The 14549-nt window shown below is 40.9% G+C and overlaps 2 protein-coding genes across 4 annotated transcripts; one reads left to right on the top strand and one right to left on the bottom strand.

The window, feature by feature from the left end:
* The first annotated feature begins 740 nt into the window (after positions 1-740).
* nosip (nitric oxide synthase interacting protein) lies at positions 741-6096 on the top strand. Of its 2 annotated transcripts, none has more exons than XM_026353639.1 (10): positions 741-788; positions 1231-1310; positions 1802-1907; positions 2652-2733; positions 3057-3192; positions 4537-4688; positions 5072-5188; positions 5348-5418; positions 5512-5620; positions 5700-6096. In XM_026353639.1, exons 2-10 carry the CDS (start codon positions 1241-1243, stop codon positions 5769-5771), a joined length of 915 nt encoding a protein of 304 aa, XP_026209424.1. In that variant the 5' UTR covers positions 741-788; positions 1231-1240; the 3' UTR covers positions 5772-6096. The 2 variants fall into 2 exon arrangements, with proteins under 2 accessions (XP_026209424.1, XP_026209417.1); XM_026353632.1 differs by having other exon boundaries at positions 748-828.
* Positions 6097-6865: 769 nt separating this feature from the next.
* rcn3 (reticulocalbin 3, EF-hand calcium binding domain) lies at positions 6866-13106 on the bottom strand. Of its 2 annotated transcripts, none has more exons than XM_026353621.1 (8): positions 13021-13106; positions 11798-12021; positions 11380-11573; positions 10596-10768; positions 9995-10055; positions 9797-9888; positions 9577-9684; positions 6866-7020 (listed from the first exon to the last, which is right to left on the bottom strand). In XM_026353621.1, exons 2-8 carry the CDS (start codon positions 12013-12015, stop codon positions 6913-6915), a joined length of 954 nt encoding a protein of 317 aa, XP_026209406.1. In that variant the 5' UTR covers positions 12016-12021; positions 13021-13106; the 3' UTR covers positions 6866-6912. The 2 variants fall into 2 exon arrangements, with proteins under 2 accessions (XP_026209406.1, XP_026209397.1); XM_026353612.1 differs by lacking the exon at positions 6866-7020 and adding an exon at positions 8953-9136.
* Positions 13107-14549: the final 1443 nt, after the last annotated feature.

The raw sequence follows: 14549 nt of genomic DNA, 5'->3' as shown, positions 1-14549 counted from the left end.
GTTTTAGCTATTGAGAAAAACTGTAATCAGTGGGTTCAGGCAACTGAGCATTTGGTTCAGACAATAGGGTGTAGTGTTTTAGCTATTGAGAAAAACTGTAAAAGGCCTTAAGAAGGCAGCCGAGGCTGGCTGCACCATCTAGTGGAGGGGGGGAAATATGGATCATATGTTCCTCAAAGTCAAAAGGTTTTGCATACATGGGAAAACATGGATTTAAATGTCTAAATTTAATTCACTGACAATCAATCATTTCACATCATTCTGGATTTTTTCTTTCTTTCTTTAGAGCTGGTTTACAATGTATCTGGAGCTGTTCTTCATAAGCTCTTCAGCCCGAACCCACAAATGCAGCTGCTTATTTACAGTTACTCTAGCTGGATCTCAGACATTCAGACATTTCATGGTCATCCACAAAGAGTAAAGACTGCTTTAAAACCTCCTTATGCTATTATAATGATTGAGTTATATATACTCACAATAAAATATTTAACAAAATAAAAGTCTCAAAACTAAAAAAAAAAGGCTTTGAAAAGGCCCAGAGGTTGTTCAGTAGGCAAAAGAATGGAGATCTAGGAAAATCTAATCCTCTAATAGTATGATCATCCATGATATTTGGTGTCAGAAGAAAGAATCTTGCTGTGAATCCTTTTTATGTGTGCACTGCACTGCTAAAATCCGTCTGTGGAGGACAGCATTACGCCGCGCAGCGTAGAGCCTGCTGGAAATTAAGAAGAAGAAGAAGAAGAAGAAGCGGAAGAAGGAGCAGCAGCAGCAGGAAGCGGCGGTTGGTGTGTATTAAACAAATGCTAACACGGCCGAAACTTCAGTGTGGGTATTGCGCATGATTTTAAGTATTTGCCGCAGATCTAGGTTTTATAATGCGAGAAAATTCCTGCACACATTTATTTAAGTAAAGACACTTATTTAGCTCACAGCGATAAGCGTTGCGAGAGAGACTAAAAACAGAAATGAATCGTTCACATAAGTCCTTATGTTGGAGGGGATCGGTGTAATACACTTGGGAAGTACAGTCGGATATAAAGTGGGGTTTACCCCTATTTGAGACATAATTTTCAGGCTCTGGTTAATACTTTTTTTTTGTCACGCAGCATTGTTGATGTACCGTTTCTGACTTTGCCTTGTATGCGTCATAGCAGCTAATGTTAGCATGTTAGCATTGGTGCTCACAGCAACATTAACCTCTCCATGTTTTCTTTCTCCTACATGAAGTTAGAGCACAATGACTCGCCACGGGAAGAACTGCACGGCAGGAGCTGTGTACACGTACCACGAGAAAAAGAAGGATACAGGTGAGGTGTGTCGTTAAGGATTTTAGCTTTAGCTACCCCGACTGTAAGTAACATGACGTTAACCTTAGAATAATGCAAGCATGTCATTTTCTACAACGTTAGTGTGTGGTGTGACTTATTAAACATATTACATTATGTTGCATAAACTTAACTTTACTCTTTAAAGTTAGTATTCAGTCCTTTGCTGTTGCTACATGTCAGGACCTTGTTTACTTTTTCTTTTTTTTTGGACATAGTTTAGAACCCACCACTTAAACTGTGTGTGTGAAGTCTCACAATTGACACCACACAACAACACGCTGTAGACCTGCGTGATGATAATGTGGTGAGGCACAGATCAGGTCAAGGGTAAAGTACCACTTTTCAAGCTGAGTGTTCTGAGGCACACAGCAAACACTGCTGACAGCTTCCAGGCTTCACTGGAGAACAGATCGGACTAAATTTGTTGGACAAGTATAATAATACGGTATTTTTCTATGTCTTGATCTCAGTTGCATCTGGCTACGGGACGCAGAGCATTCGACTTGGCAAAGATGCAATCAAAGACTTTGACTGCTGCTGTCTGTCCCTGCAACCCTGTCAAATTCCTGTGGTCACGTATGTGTCTCTTTCCAACACACTCAATCATATAAACATACTTACACTGCCTGTCCAAAACAAAGTCACACACGCTAATATATTGTTGGACCGCCTTTAGCTTTGATTATAGCACGCATTCGCCATGGCATCATTTTAGTAAGCTGCTGTAATGTCACAACATTTATTCTTGTCCAGAGTTGCATCAATTTTTCACCAACATCTTGTGCTGATGATGGGAGAGTGGGACCGCTGCGCAAAGTCCTCTCCAGCATCTCACAAATTCTCACTGGGGTTAAGGTCTGGATTCTGTGGTGGCCAATCCATGTATGACAATGATGAACCACTGAACCAGTCTTTCACAATTTGAGCCAGGTGAATCCTGGCATTGTCATCTTTTAGGGAAAAAAAATTCATTGATGGAATAACCTGGTCATTCAGTATATTCAGGTAGTCAGCTGACCTCATTCTTTGGGCACATGATGTTGTTGAACCTACACTTGACTAACTGCAGCAACCCCAGGTCATAGCACTACCCCCACAGGCTTGTACAGTAGACACTTACACTTCTGAAACAGATTAACATCTTTTCCACAACCACAGGATTTGTCTTCAGCATGAGTTAGGGTTTGAAAACTTGTTGCAAGCTGAAAACTAATCATACATGCAGTAATTATCCAGTTTTTGGACGGACAGTGTCGTATATAAACTTAACATGTCAACACAAATCTAAACATTGTGTCTTGTTTCCATTGCTGTCCTCAGTCCAGATGGATACTTGTATGACAAACAGGCCATTCTTGAGTACATTCTGCACCAGAAGACAGAAATAGCCAAAAAAATGAAGGTAAGCCCCATGCCTCTGCCTGAGACATTTGGTATTTTTCAGTAGTGGTGTTAAAGAATAGATCAGGCTGTTTTTGTGCTCGTCAGATGTTTCACTGTGCAGAGCGTTCTCTATTTTCCACTTCTTCCAATTGACAAAATGGTAGCCTTCATATTTCTCTCCCAGCATGGTAGTATTACAAAAGGTGTTGCACATTAATGTGGGGCTCCATTTTCAATACACATTATTATCATGTGTTATTTTTTTACAGAAAATAATCTGTATTGTTTGCTTCTTTATCTGTTACTTACAATTAAAGGAAGATTTATTTTCTAATTCTTCAGGCGTATGAGAAGCAGAAGCAAATGCAGAAGAGCAACAGCCAACTTGAGTCCAAGTCAGAGGAACGAGAGAGGGTGGAGAGGTTCAAAACCAAGGAAAACAGCATTGTATCCAAACCCATTAACCCATTCACAACTGGTTCGTATCTGTGATGTTCAGTATGTTATTTCATGCTCTCTGTCTCACTGCACTGTGCTATGTCCATATGTCACAATATTTGATATTGATGTATCGCAACATGTTTGGAAATGAGCAGGGAGGTACTGCACAGAAAGAGAATTGGGAAATCTACAGCCAAGCTTTACTTAATCTGATCAGTGCATCCCAGTATGTTTACCGAGCCAGGATGTAAAGGTGCAGCTAAGTTAAACCAGATGTAGAAAGCAGGAAGAAGTGCACATTCGTGGCTTTTTTTAAATAGATCACATGTATCACAAAATTACAGACTAAAAATGGAAAAGACTGGTGCAGCATACTTTTCATCAGATGAACAGCAGCTTCTTGTTGAGACACATGAAGAGATGACACATAGATTTAAAAAGGGGAAACACATTCACTATAATTAAACAAAAACATTAATCCTGTCGGACAATAGTGACTGACTGAATGTAGAAGTAGTCAAGAAATAACTAATAACCAGTGTTTTACAGAAACCATCATAATCATCATAAAACAGTTTGAAGGAGTCATTTACACTGTTTAACTTTTTTTTTTTTATGTAACTCACAAAAGTTAATATGAAGATTGATTACAAACACTTACCCACAATGCACATCTGTTTTATTTATATACTGTATTTATTCTGTTTTATCTATTCAGTAGCCTGCAGAAATATCAGAAGCCGTCATTTTGAAATCTGTACCTGTCAGTCAGACATTATCTGCAAATTCCAACAGATCCAAACTGCCCCTGAAGACTCTGTCATGCCTGAAGTATCATCTAAGAATGAACGCTTCTACTTCTACTGCAATTAGGCCTATGTATTCATCAAATCTATCATTAATAATGACTACCCTATAAATAATTATGAAAATGACTGTGACAGTAAAAAAATAATGTAGGCATAGTTAAATCAAAGACAATATAAAGCACATCACAAACACTAATTTCTAATAAGATTAACAGCTGAACTAACAGATACATCACTAGGATAAATCTTATCCTGGGAGCGAGCCTGCTTTGGAGAGAAAGAATAAATCTCCATAGTAACGTCATTCAGATTAATTCAACCTGCTTTCATGCAAGTCACTCAGGGCTAAATTAAGATGGGATAACTGGGAAATTCCAGTTTGGCAGCACAGAATAAATCTCCATGGTAACTTGACTGGGTTTACTTTGTCCTGTGTTTCTAATCAATGCTAAAATTAGCCATGATGATAAAAAAAAGCTTAATCCCTTATCTTGGTTTTGGGCAATACCCTTCTGGATATATCCCATTGTGTTTTGGTGTTGTCACTAGCCATTGTTTTTTTCCCCTCTCAGGGCAGAGCAAAGGAAATGAGAAGGGTTCAACAGATGGCAGCTCAACAGAATCCTCCACCGCTGCTTCAGCTGCCACTTCCAGCCAGAGCCTGCCCAGCTTCTGGATCCCCTCTTTAACCCCGGAGTCCAAGCCCACTCTACTCAAGAAACCGGTGAGTGGCTCTTCCTGCCACGTTGGGTCAGAGAGCCCTTTGATAGTCATTGTTCTCTAGTGAAATTACTGTAACTCTAGTTCTTATGTCTTGCTGCCAGCATGTTTATTCACAGAAAGTGAAAACAAATGGTACTCAATCTAATATTTTAGATTAATATAAAGACTGCAACAGCATGGAGTTAAATACAGAGAGAGAGAGAGTTCGTGATCTATCAGGATATTCTGTTTGTGTAGCGTATCAGCATGTTTGATGTTGGCACTGTCAGACTGACCCTGGATCAGTTACAGAAACCTGTGTGTGTCTACACTGAAGTAAAGTTCAGAAAAATGTGACTTTTTTTTTTTTTAAATTACTGCCCTCTTGTCCTTAATGGCTGTCAGAGCAAGGTCGTGTTATGCCCCATGTCAGGACAACCCATCAAAATGAATGAGCTCATCCCAGTGCACTTCACCCCACTGGACCCGAGCCTGGACCGCGTGGCCCTGCTCACCCGCCAGGTCAGTTCAAATCAGCAGCATCATGTGCCACATTGTCAGCAATGGCACCCAGGCTGATGGCTGGTCCTGAATGTACCAGTGTGTGCAACCTAACTAATGTTGATGCAAAACCACTGAGAGCATCGTCAGCATGGTATAAATCCTGTCCTCTGTCTCCAGGACAGGTATGTCTGTGCAGTAACCAGAGATGTCCTGGGCAACAGTGTTCCCTGTGCAGTCCTGCGACCATCGTGAGTGCCAGCCCACTCACCTCCCTCCACTCTGACTTTGACGTGAGATGTATTTCTGTTAGCTCTCTGACACACTCTCTGTCCTACCTCCAGGGGTTCTGTGGTGACTCAGGAGTGTGTGGAAAAGTTGATCAAGAAGGACATGATCGATCCTGTGACGGGAGACAAACTGTCTGACAAAGACATCATACCGCTGCAGAGGGTATGTACACTACACAAAAACGGATGCACGTGTAGTCGGATGTGAACTTGTGGTGCTGACGGTCTGTGTGTTCTGACAGGGTGGAACTGGCTTCTCCGCGTCCGGGGTGGAACTCCGTGCTAAAGAGGCTCGTCCAGTGATGCAAGTGTGAGGCTGCACACACCACGGTTTCTATAGCGATGAATGTACACCCTCACTGTAGTTCTGTGGGCTGTAAAGCCATGTTGGAGCTTTGTAACATACTTCTTTTGATGTATTTCCCTGTTCCTACAGGTAACTGCTGTTATGTATTTTTTTTAAACATGTTATCGTCTGTATAAGATTTATTATGAAGAGGTTGATTTTTGGCAGAAGATAAAGCCTGAGTGGCTCATTTAATGATAATTATTCAAAGTAATAGACACAAACATGATGTCAGCTGTTCAGGATCACTTCAAGCTAGTCTCACATTGTTTACATTAAACATAAAGAACCCAGTGGCTGGCTGTTTTTATTGTTCCTTTTATTATTTTAGTTATTCCTACCATTTCTTTGAAAAAAAAAAAAAAAAAACAAAGCCTGAGAAAACTTACTTGTGTCATCAATGAAGTTATATACTATTTGTTAGGGTTAGATTATAGTTTAGTACTGAGCAATAACCTATGTACCACCTATGTATATATATATTTTTCCCACTATAAAGGAAAATGTGTCTTAAAACTTAATTTCTGCTTCAACTAAAAGATTGTGATACAATGAGAAGTTGGTCTGACCACAGAACATGTTTCCACTGTCTTCTGGTCAGTGTTACATGAGATGACTCAGCAGTGTTTCTCCACTGAATTGATGTCTGGCTTCCTTTTTGCTTAATTGAGTTTTAGGTTGTGTTACTCTATAGTGTGATGATTTCTCGTGAAGTGCTGCCTGAGGTCTCCAGAGTCACACACACACACTCGGCAGTGGTTTCTGCCCTTGGCTTTTAAGCACTGTGATTTCTATGGAGTCTCTGAAGTTTTTCACAACATTCTTAACACATTCAATCTTGTTTTTCTTTTTGATCTGATTGACAGTTCACAAAGTTTGGCACAGTCTCTGCCTACACAGTGAGCGTCTGATGGATGCTCCTTGATCATGTTAGTTCAAACTATGTCCAAACTGTTGAGTGTGTATAGGGTTTGTATAATAAATAATAATAATATGGGGAGTCCTCTCCGTTGCAGTGAGTGATATCATCCAAATAAGGAATAAACCAAGAGTTATTAATTATTTAATTATTAATTATTAAGCCAAAGAGTTTAGGGAAAGTAAACATTTCACAGTTCATCATGGCCGTCCACCTTTATGCCTCCATAGTCAGTGATGGTGCTGATCTTGATGAAGTCTATCTTATCAAGCAGCTCAGGAAGTGTAAGAAGTCCGTCCTGACAAACAGAGAGAGGACAGGGAGGGATGGAAACACGGACATAAACACAGCTTTTATTCTACGTCACAGTACAACACTACTGTTTGTTCTGCTAATGAAATGATGCCACAGCATGTCTCTTTCTAGAGCTCCATCACCACACTTGTTACTTTTTGCAATATGTAAATCATGTATATGACCTGAGAACTATAATGCACATGTTCAATAAAGCAATCAATCGACATGTATATAGATTTAGTTTATCTTAAACATGTTTCCTAAAATGATCAAGCTCCACTTAAGTTTTAAAGACACAGACAATCATCAAGCTCCTGTGGTGTCTCATTGGTAAAGCTATAACTGTTTAAATCGTTGGTGACAGTACAACAGTGTTGGATCAGCATCTGATCTTTCCCAAAGGTTGGTGGACAGGATTCTGTTACATTGCACCTACCTGTTATTTTAAAAGTCTAATAATAGTTTCAGCACAGTTTGGACACAATCCCTGCTGATACTGCCCACAGACAAGCATATTTTGACAGTGTCCCTAATATTTTTTAACACCAGCCTTCTTTACTTTGATTGTATTTCAATTAGTAATCTAAGTTGAATTTGTTGGATGTGAAACAAGGTGATCCCATGTGCGTCCTGACCTGCCTCATTCACTTCATTCCACATTTCAACTGTACTGACCTTTGAGCTATGAAATCTTGAGGGTCTCCAACAACCAGCTGGGTTAATAGGAGGGACTGAGCTTTCATTCAGAAGATACAGTAGAATGACAGTGAACTGTTTGATTATATCATTCTAAAATGAACAACTCTATGAGCTGTTATTTGCCCACTAGCTATTTTGGGTGGTTTATCTTTTGCAACCAAACCCACGCTACAATCCATCCACACTGTTTTTGGCACCACAAAAATGGACTTTGGTCGGACTGACCTGACTAGAAGGATAATATTGTCCAGTTTCCAGGAAGCACACTTTCTGTGAACACTTAAAGACTGAAAAACAAACCACGTGAATGTTTGGGCTATAAAATCCTTTAGAGTTTCAACTTAGATGAATTCCCAAGTTTATCAGTGTGTCCAGGATAATGTCAGGATGTGTGTCTGCAAGCTGAAGCTCAGAATGAGCTTCACATGACTAGAATTACATTCTAAAGACCACACAGCTATACATATCCTGCTGCCTCGAGAAAAACACATTTAACACCAAGTTATTTTTTTTACAAATGAAATTCAATAATACCTCACTATAGTAAGAAATCTACTGTAAATGAATTCATTTGATTACCAATCCAGAATATCAGGCTCCCAAATGCTCCAGGTTTACTACATCACAGTAGAAAAACTTATTACCAGAACACTACACATTGCATCCTAATTACAGTCAAACTATGTAATCAGCAAAAAAATAAGAAATACATTAGTAGAAAAAAAACATCTCTTTATTTAACAGTCAAACCCAAAAAGTCAGTAACCCTGCCCTTGCTCACCAAATCCCCCTTTTGCCACTTATGTAACCAGGTAAAAAAAAACATGGTGTTCCCAATATATAAGACATACACTATACTATGTATTATTATATAAGAACCACTGCTGTGTTTTGACCACTTGTGAACTTCTTTGGCTCATAGACAAACAACATCCCTTCAGTCATACACCAGTTCATGTTGGACATGACCCACACAATAGGTTGGTTTGCATTTCAGAGATTTAGGAGATAAACAGTTTGGACTGGACGACAGCAACATGATACCTACATCATCTGTAAAGAACGTATGTGTGTGAAGGATCATCTGTAGACACATACACAGTATGTGACTGCACACTGAGGTGTGTCTGTGTCCATGTGTGAACATGGGTAAACCATCCTACCCCTGGATAGAGCACAAGTCAGAAGCCCTCCCCCCCCCCCCCCACCCCCCCACCCCCCCACCCCTCCCCCACAAACCACTGTAACAGAAGTCTCCATTCTAAAGAAACAGAAACCCAAAGAAGTTCCTCTTGGAACACGAGAGCTCATCAAAGTTCATCGTGTCTCTTTGTTAAATCTTCCCCATAATTGGTCGCCTGGCTGCCCACAAACATGTTCCAGTTGGCCAGAATCTCCTTCTTGGTTATTTTCTCATCCTGTCAGCAGATCACAGCAGATTCCAGCCAAGATTGGTTTATGATTGAGAGAAAGGTGAAGAAGAGGAAGATACAGGAGGTGATAAAGGAATAAGAGAAATGAGACAGAGAAAAGTGTGTTAATAATTAACTCACAATTACTCCAATTACAGTCTCCATGTTAATAAATGTCAACGTTATGCTGTGTGGTCCTGATTCTCTGACCTCAGCCTCTATTCATAGTTTCATTTTACTCCACATACTGAGGAATATGGATACTATAATAAAACATTTGCATTTGATTTGTTTTCTTTTTTTTCTGAATTCCGACTTTAAATAATGAAAAAAAAAAAGCTAAACTTTTGATATTTAAAGTCCAGAATTTAGTGTGGTTCACTTTCTATACTGAGGCTCAGAGGTTCTACATCTTGGACAGAGGGTTTGTACTGTGGCAGGTCTACCTTGTTGGTGTCTGTCTCATGGATCAAGTGTTTGGCTTCATTGTCAGCATGGTCAACCTCTCCTGGCAAAACCCAGTGGGCCACCTCGCTGGCATCCAGGTAACCATCCTGCACAACACAGCCACATAAGTCAGGGGGTGACTTAGAGTGGTGTCACTCAACACAAAGCAAAAGAGTGCTGAAGCTAATAAGTGCTGATTAAGTGCCGAGCAGCTTTTACCTTGTTGCTGTCTCTGATCTCGGAGAAATGCTTGCGCTCTGTCTGGACCCACTCAGGCTCATTCTCCCCGCTCTCTGGTGTGTACATGTCCCCTGTGGAGCAAAGCACGTGCGCACACACACACACACACATTTAGGGCAGGTCAGCTTTAGGTTAGAAACAGAGAGACAATTAAAACAAAAAACGGGAGTCACCTACCAATGTATTCAGCCAAGCTGATCTTGCCATCGTCGTTCTTATCAATGTCTTCCACAGTTTCCTACATGAGAAAATGAGAAAATATTGTTGTTCTCATTGCATTTTAAATCCCTACAACACAATATTCAATATGGGATAATCACTCTAACCATATGGGTCGTGTGTGATTGGTTCATACACCAACATTCTTTCATTATCATTGTTCATTATGAATTCAGCTGTATCCTTGGTTTACTGATCAGGTGGATTTCAGCATTCATGTTTTCCACTATTTGACTCCTATGAGCTTCCGTTCCATACTAGACAGCAGACTTAAAGTGCTTACAGACAACAACTAGTGTGGCCTGGCGGTGTCTGTCTGTAATGGGCTCAGGCTGTTACACTGATCTGTCTAACTGATATCATCAATAAACCAAATTCAATAAAGATTTTTGAACTAATGATGACACTGGGTAAAAAGGTTCTGTTTGAGCCATGTGGAACATATTGAGGCATTTTAGTCAGGACTAAGATGGCTTCTTAGAACCACATCACCTTAAACAACAACAGCAACAACATCAACAAAAAAAACCTTCTCAAAGTTGCGGGTGGTTAGTTCTACCTGTACTACTACGTCTTTCATGTAATCAAACTCCTCAGGGTGGAGGAAGGCAGTGAACTCCTCGCGCGTGGCTATACCATCACGGTCTCGGTCAGCTGTCTTGAAGCGCCTTTCATCTCGGGTGAGCATGGCTTTATAGGTGGCCTTGTCTTCAACATCATCAAACTCCTCATCTGGGAAAATAATAAGTTTTAGATGAGTAGCCACTAGAGGGCAGGAATAGTTTCTGTTCAGTGGTATGTTCAAGGGAGTAACATGAGGCTTCCACTGACGCCCCTTTAAAACAGAGCAGGCATTGGTGGGGGCGTGTTGTTTCATATACTAGTGGAGCAATGAAATACGATGGAGTCCATTTGGAAAGATGCAGGGAGCATTTAGATGCTGAACATCACATTGTACAAATCTGTTTTAATCTGTTTTTGATGTAGTGATCCCCCAGCAATGTGCACTGTCTGTGATTGACCAATGCTGTGCTTTGCTGACAATGGTGTGGTACTGGTAAAGAAACTGGGGTCATGCACAGTCATGACCAACGACTGGCAGTGCCAAACAGTTGAGAACACAACTTGAGAACTTTGACTGTAGACTGTTCAGTGATGATGTAGCTTTAAAATTGGAACCTGATCTACATATCGACATCTCCAAACTGCTTGAAACGTCATGAAGGCCAAGGTTTAATAGAAAAGAGTGGGTAAATGGAGGAAATAGGAGATAGAAAGAAGAAATAAAAAGGGAGGAAATTTAGATAAGAGGATGGTGGTACACCTTTCACACACAGGCTTACCTAGATAGTATCCATAGGTGGTGTTTTTATACTCCTCCCAGGCTATCCTGTCATCCTGGTTCTTGTCATAGTCCTTCCAATGTTTGTTCACATTTTCCTCGATGTACCTCCTCTGCCGGTGTTTAATCCAGTAGTGCAGCTCTGCATGGGTGACGTACCCATCCTTATCCGTGTCAATGCGGTCCACTATCTTCCTGTGGGGAGACATGGGTGATAACACACTTAACAAGGAATGATATACCAGTGCTGAGGAGGTAGTTGCAGTATCTAAACTGAAAATAATCTGTTTCCTCCGTGTTTTTGGAGGTAAAACACCAATTTATTACATTATCATAACGTGTGCAGTACACAAAATAAAGACAAAGTGCTACAAGTCCTGAGAGTGTTTGTTGCAGCAGCGTTGCATTGCAAAGCTTACGCCAATCTGTCTTTGCTCTCCTCCGGGGTCAGCTGGTCAAAGGTCTTGGCCTCCTCCTTGCCCAGGAAGGCCTCGTGGTCATACTGGTAGCCGTGAGCATCATCGTGGGCATGGTCACTTAGATCAGCCTGATGATGGACACGCTTCTCCTGACGGGGCACAGCAAAGGCAACAGCGGCCAAAATGCAGAGGGACACTAGTGACTTCAGCAGCACCATGATGGCCTGGAGGGAGACAGGGTGGAGACACAAAGTATTCAGTGGAGAACAGAGAGGGAAGATAAACATGACTGATGAATCCAACCTAAAGACATAAAAAAAAAAAATACAGTGGATCAGATTTTCATCCATGCTGATTGAAGTGATTGGAATACAACTGCAGGAGCTCCAAAAAAACAGTCTCAAACTGATGGAAATAATAGACAGAAATGTCTCCTGCCATCTCTTCTCGTGACTGAACAGACATAATCAGTCCAGGTGCTCAGGTGGGACGTTCTGTCGTCGAGAGTTCCTGCCTGGCTCTGAAGTTCCTGAGTCTTTAGACAATAATGAAATGTTCAATGCATTCTGGTTACATGCATTTGGTATTTTACAGTCATAGACACCAAGCACATGTGTGTTTGCACCAAACTGTCTCATCAACGTCCACTAACAAAGACTTCACTTTTTCATTGTATTTACTAGCACAGGAACACGTTCTTGAGCTACAGTAAGCAGTCTGACAATGTTTTATCCACAGTGCAGTCACAATTAACCCTGAGACTGAGCCTGCTGCAGAGGAATGTGTCATCACTGAAGGAAACCTGAGCAGAAATACACATTAGAAATGGGAATAATGGGATCATGTATAATGGATGTAAATGCTCAAATGGGATTTTAGAGTTTTCTATATCATTTTTTTTATACAGTTATACTCTGGAAAGTGCTTTTTTCTTGTGATTTGGCACTATACAATTACAAATGAATTGAATTGAAAATTGAATACAGTTAGACAACATTAAACAACATTTTCTAACATTCATATTCCAGTTTTGATGAATCACCACATTCATCCCACTCCGCCTGTAAACAGTTCTTTTCCTCCAGCCTTGCAGAATACCACCATACTTCTCAAAGTTCATGAACAAAGCTAACGTTTCCAGTGTAGCAGCTCCATCCAACACTGGAGATCAGTCAGTTGCTGATCGTTTTCAGAACCGAGGAAATCTCCGACGTCTCACTCACCAGCTCCTCGGACGCTCCTCGGACGCTCCTCGGGTCTCCTCGGGTCTCCTCCCGGTGTCGGTGCTGAGCAGCAGATCGGTACGCGTTGGCACTCTGGACCGTTAAATACAAGCGTCAGGGAGGCGGGACCTCTTTGTCACACAACCAATCGCTACCATTCTGAGCGGGAATCTAACCAATAAAATGTGGGGCAAAGTAGCGTAATACTTGATGGTAGATTCTTATTGGCTACTAACCGCCACGTTGTCACGCAAGCGCGCATCACGTTTCGACTCCAACAACCATTGAAACACTAGAAGTAAAGAACTGATGAGGAACAACTCCTTTTTAAATACCTACACTTACATAGTCACAACTCCTTTTTAAATACCTCACTTACATAGTCACAACTCCTTTGATATCAGATATCTGCAATGTATATCTCACTAGTTAAAACTGTAATTGATACACACATTTTATATCACACATTTTGACTTAGATATCTTTAATTACATTTTGAACATTCAAAATGACTCACTGACTTGAATGGGAAAACGAAACATAAAATGAATAATAAAAAAACTAAGATATCTACACTTTGCCACATTTTAAAGATATCTTAATGACCTTTTCTGATGTCTCAAACTAAGACATTACTAGTGGCAATTCAATTGTAGATATATTTCATTTGAGTTTTGACTAGTCAAAGCTGCATTATAGATGTCTTGATTTCATTATGCTGTTTTCAATTTAAGATATCTACAATCCAGTAAAAAAAATATTTATTTACAAAATAATTAAATAATCTAGCCACAGGGGTTGCAAGCCAGTTACTTCTGTGCCTGTCCCAAGCCCGGATAAATAGAGAGGGTTGCGTCAGGAAGGGCATCCGGCGTAAAAATTGCCAAAATAACCATGCGAATCATCCACAAGACTTTCATACCGGATCGGTCGAGGCCCGGGTTAACAACGACCGCCACCGATGCTGTTAACCTACAGGGTGCCGGTGGAAATTTGACTACTGTTGGTCGAAGAAAGAGGGGAGGCAGAAGGGTTCGTGGTCAGAGAGAGAAGGGAAAAGGCAGGAACATAGATCTGAGAATAGGGACTCTTAACGTTGGTACGATGACAGGGAAAGGCAGAGAGCTGGCAGACATGATGGAGAGAAGAAAGGTAGATGTACTGTGTGTGCAGGAGACAAGGTGGAAGGGCAGCAAGGCACGTAGTATCGGAGGAGGATACAAACTGTTCTACCATGGTGTGGATAGGAAGAGAAACGGGGTAGGAGTGGTCCTGAAGGGGGAGTTTGTGAACAATGTTCTAGAGGTGAAAAGAGTCTCAGACAGGGTGATGAGCATAAAGCTAGAAATTGAAGGGGTGATGATGAATGTAGTCAGTGGGTATGCTCCACAAGTTGGCTGTGAGTTAGAAGAGAAGAAGAGATTCTGGAGTGAGTTTGATGAGGTCATAGAGAGTATCCCCAGAGGAGAGAGAGCAGTTCTTGGAACAGACTTTAATGGGCATGTTGGTGAGGGCAACAGAGGTGATGA

Source organism: Anabas testudineus, chromosome 8 (assembly GCF_900324465.2).
Source record: "Anabas testudineus chromosome 8, fAnaTes1.2, whole genome shotgun sequence".
Classification (NCBI taxonomy): Eukaryota; Metazoa; Chordata; class Actinopteri; order Anabantiformes; family Anabantidae; genus Anabas; species Anabas testudineus.
The sequence above is the reverse complement of the archived record's forward strand: the minus strand, read 5'-3'. Positions and strand labels throughout refer to the sequence as shown.

Coding starts and splice junctions, on each gene's coding strand:
- nosip (XM_026353639.1), top strand. CDS start 1,241: ATGACTCGCCACGGGAAGAACTGCACGGCAGGAGCTGTGTACACGTAC. Junction 1,908..2,651: donor TGTCAAATTCCTGTGGTCAC/GTATGTGTCTCT, acceptor TGCTGTCCTCAG/TCCAGATGGATACTTGTATG. Junction 4,689..5,071: donor CCACTCTACTCAAGAAACCG/GTGAGTGGCTCT, acceptor AATGGCTGTCAG/AGCAAGGTCGTGTTATGCCC.
- rcn3 (XM_026353621.1), bottom strand. CDS start 12,015: ATGGTGCTGCTGAAGTCACTAGTGTCCCTCTGCATTTTGGCCGCTGTT. Junction 10,769..11,379: donor CACCTATGGATACTATCTAG/GTAAGCCTGTGT, acceptor TTATTTTCCCAG/ATGAGGAGTTTGATGATGTT. Junction 9,685..9,796: donor AGATCAGAGACAGCAACAAG/GTAAAAGCTGCT, acceptor TGTGTTGTGCAG/GATGGTTACCTGGATGCCAG.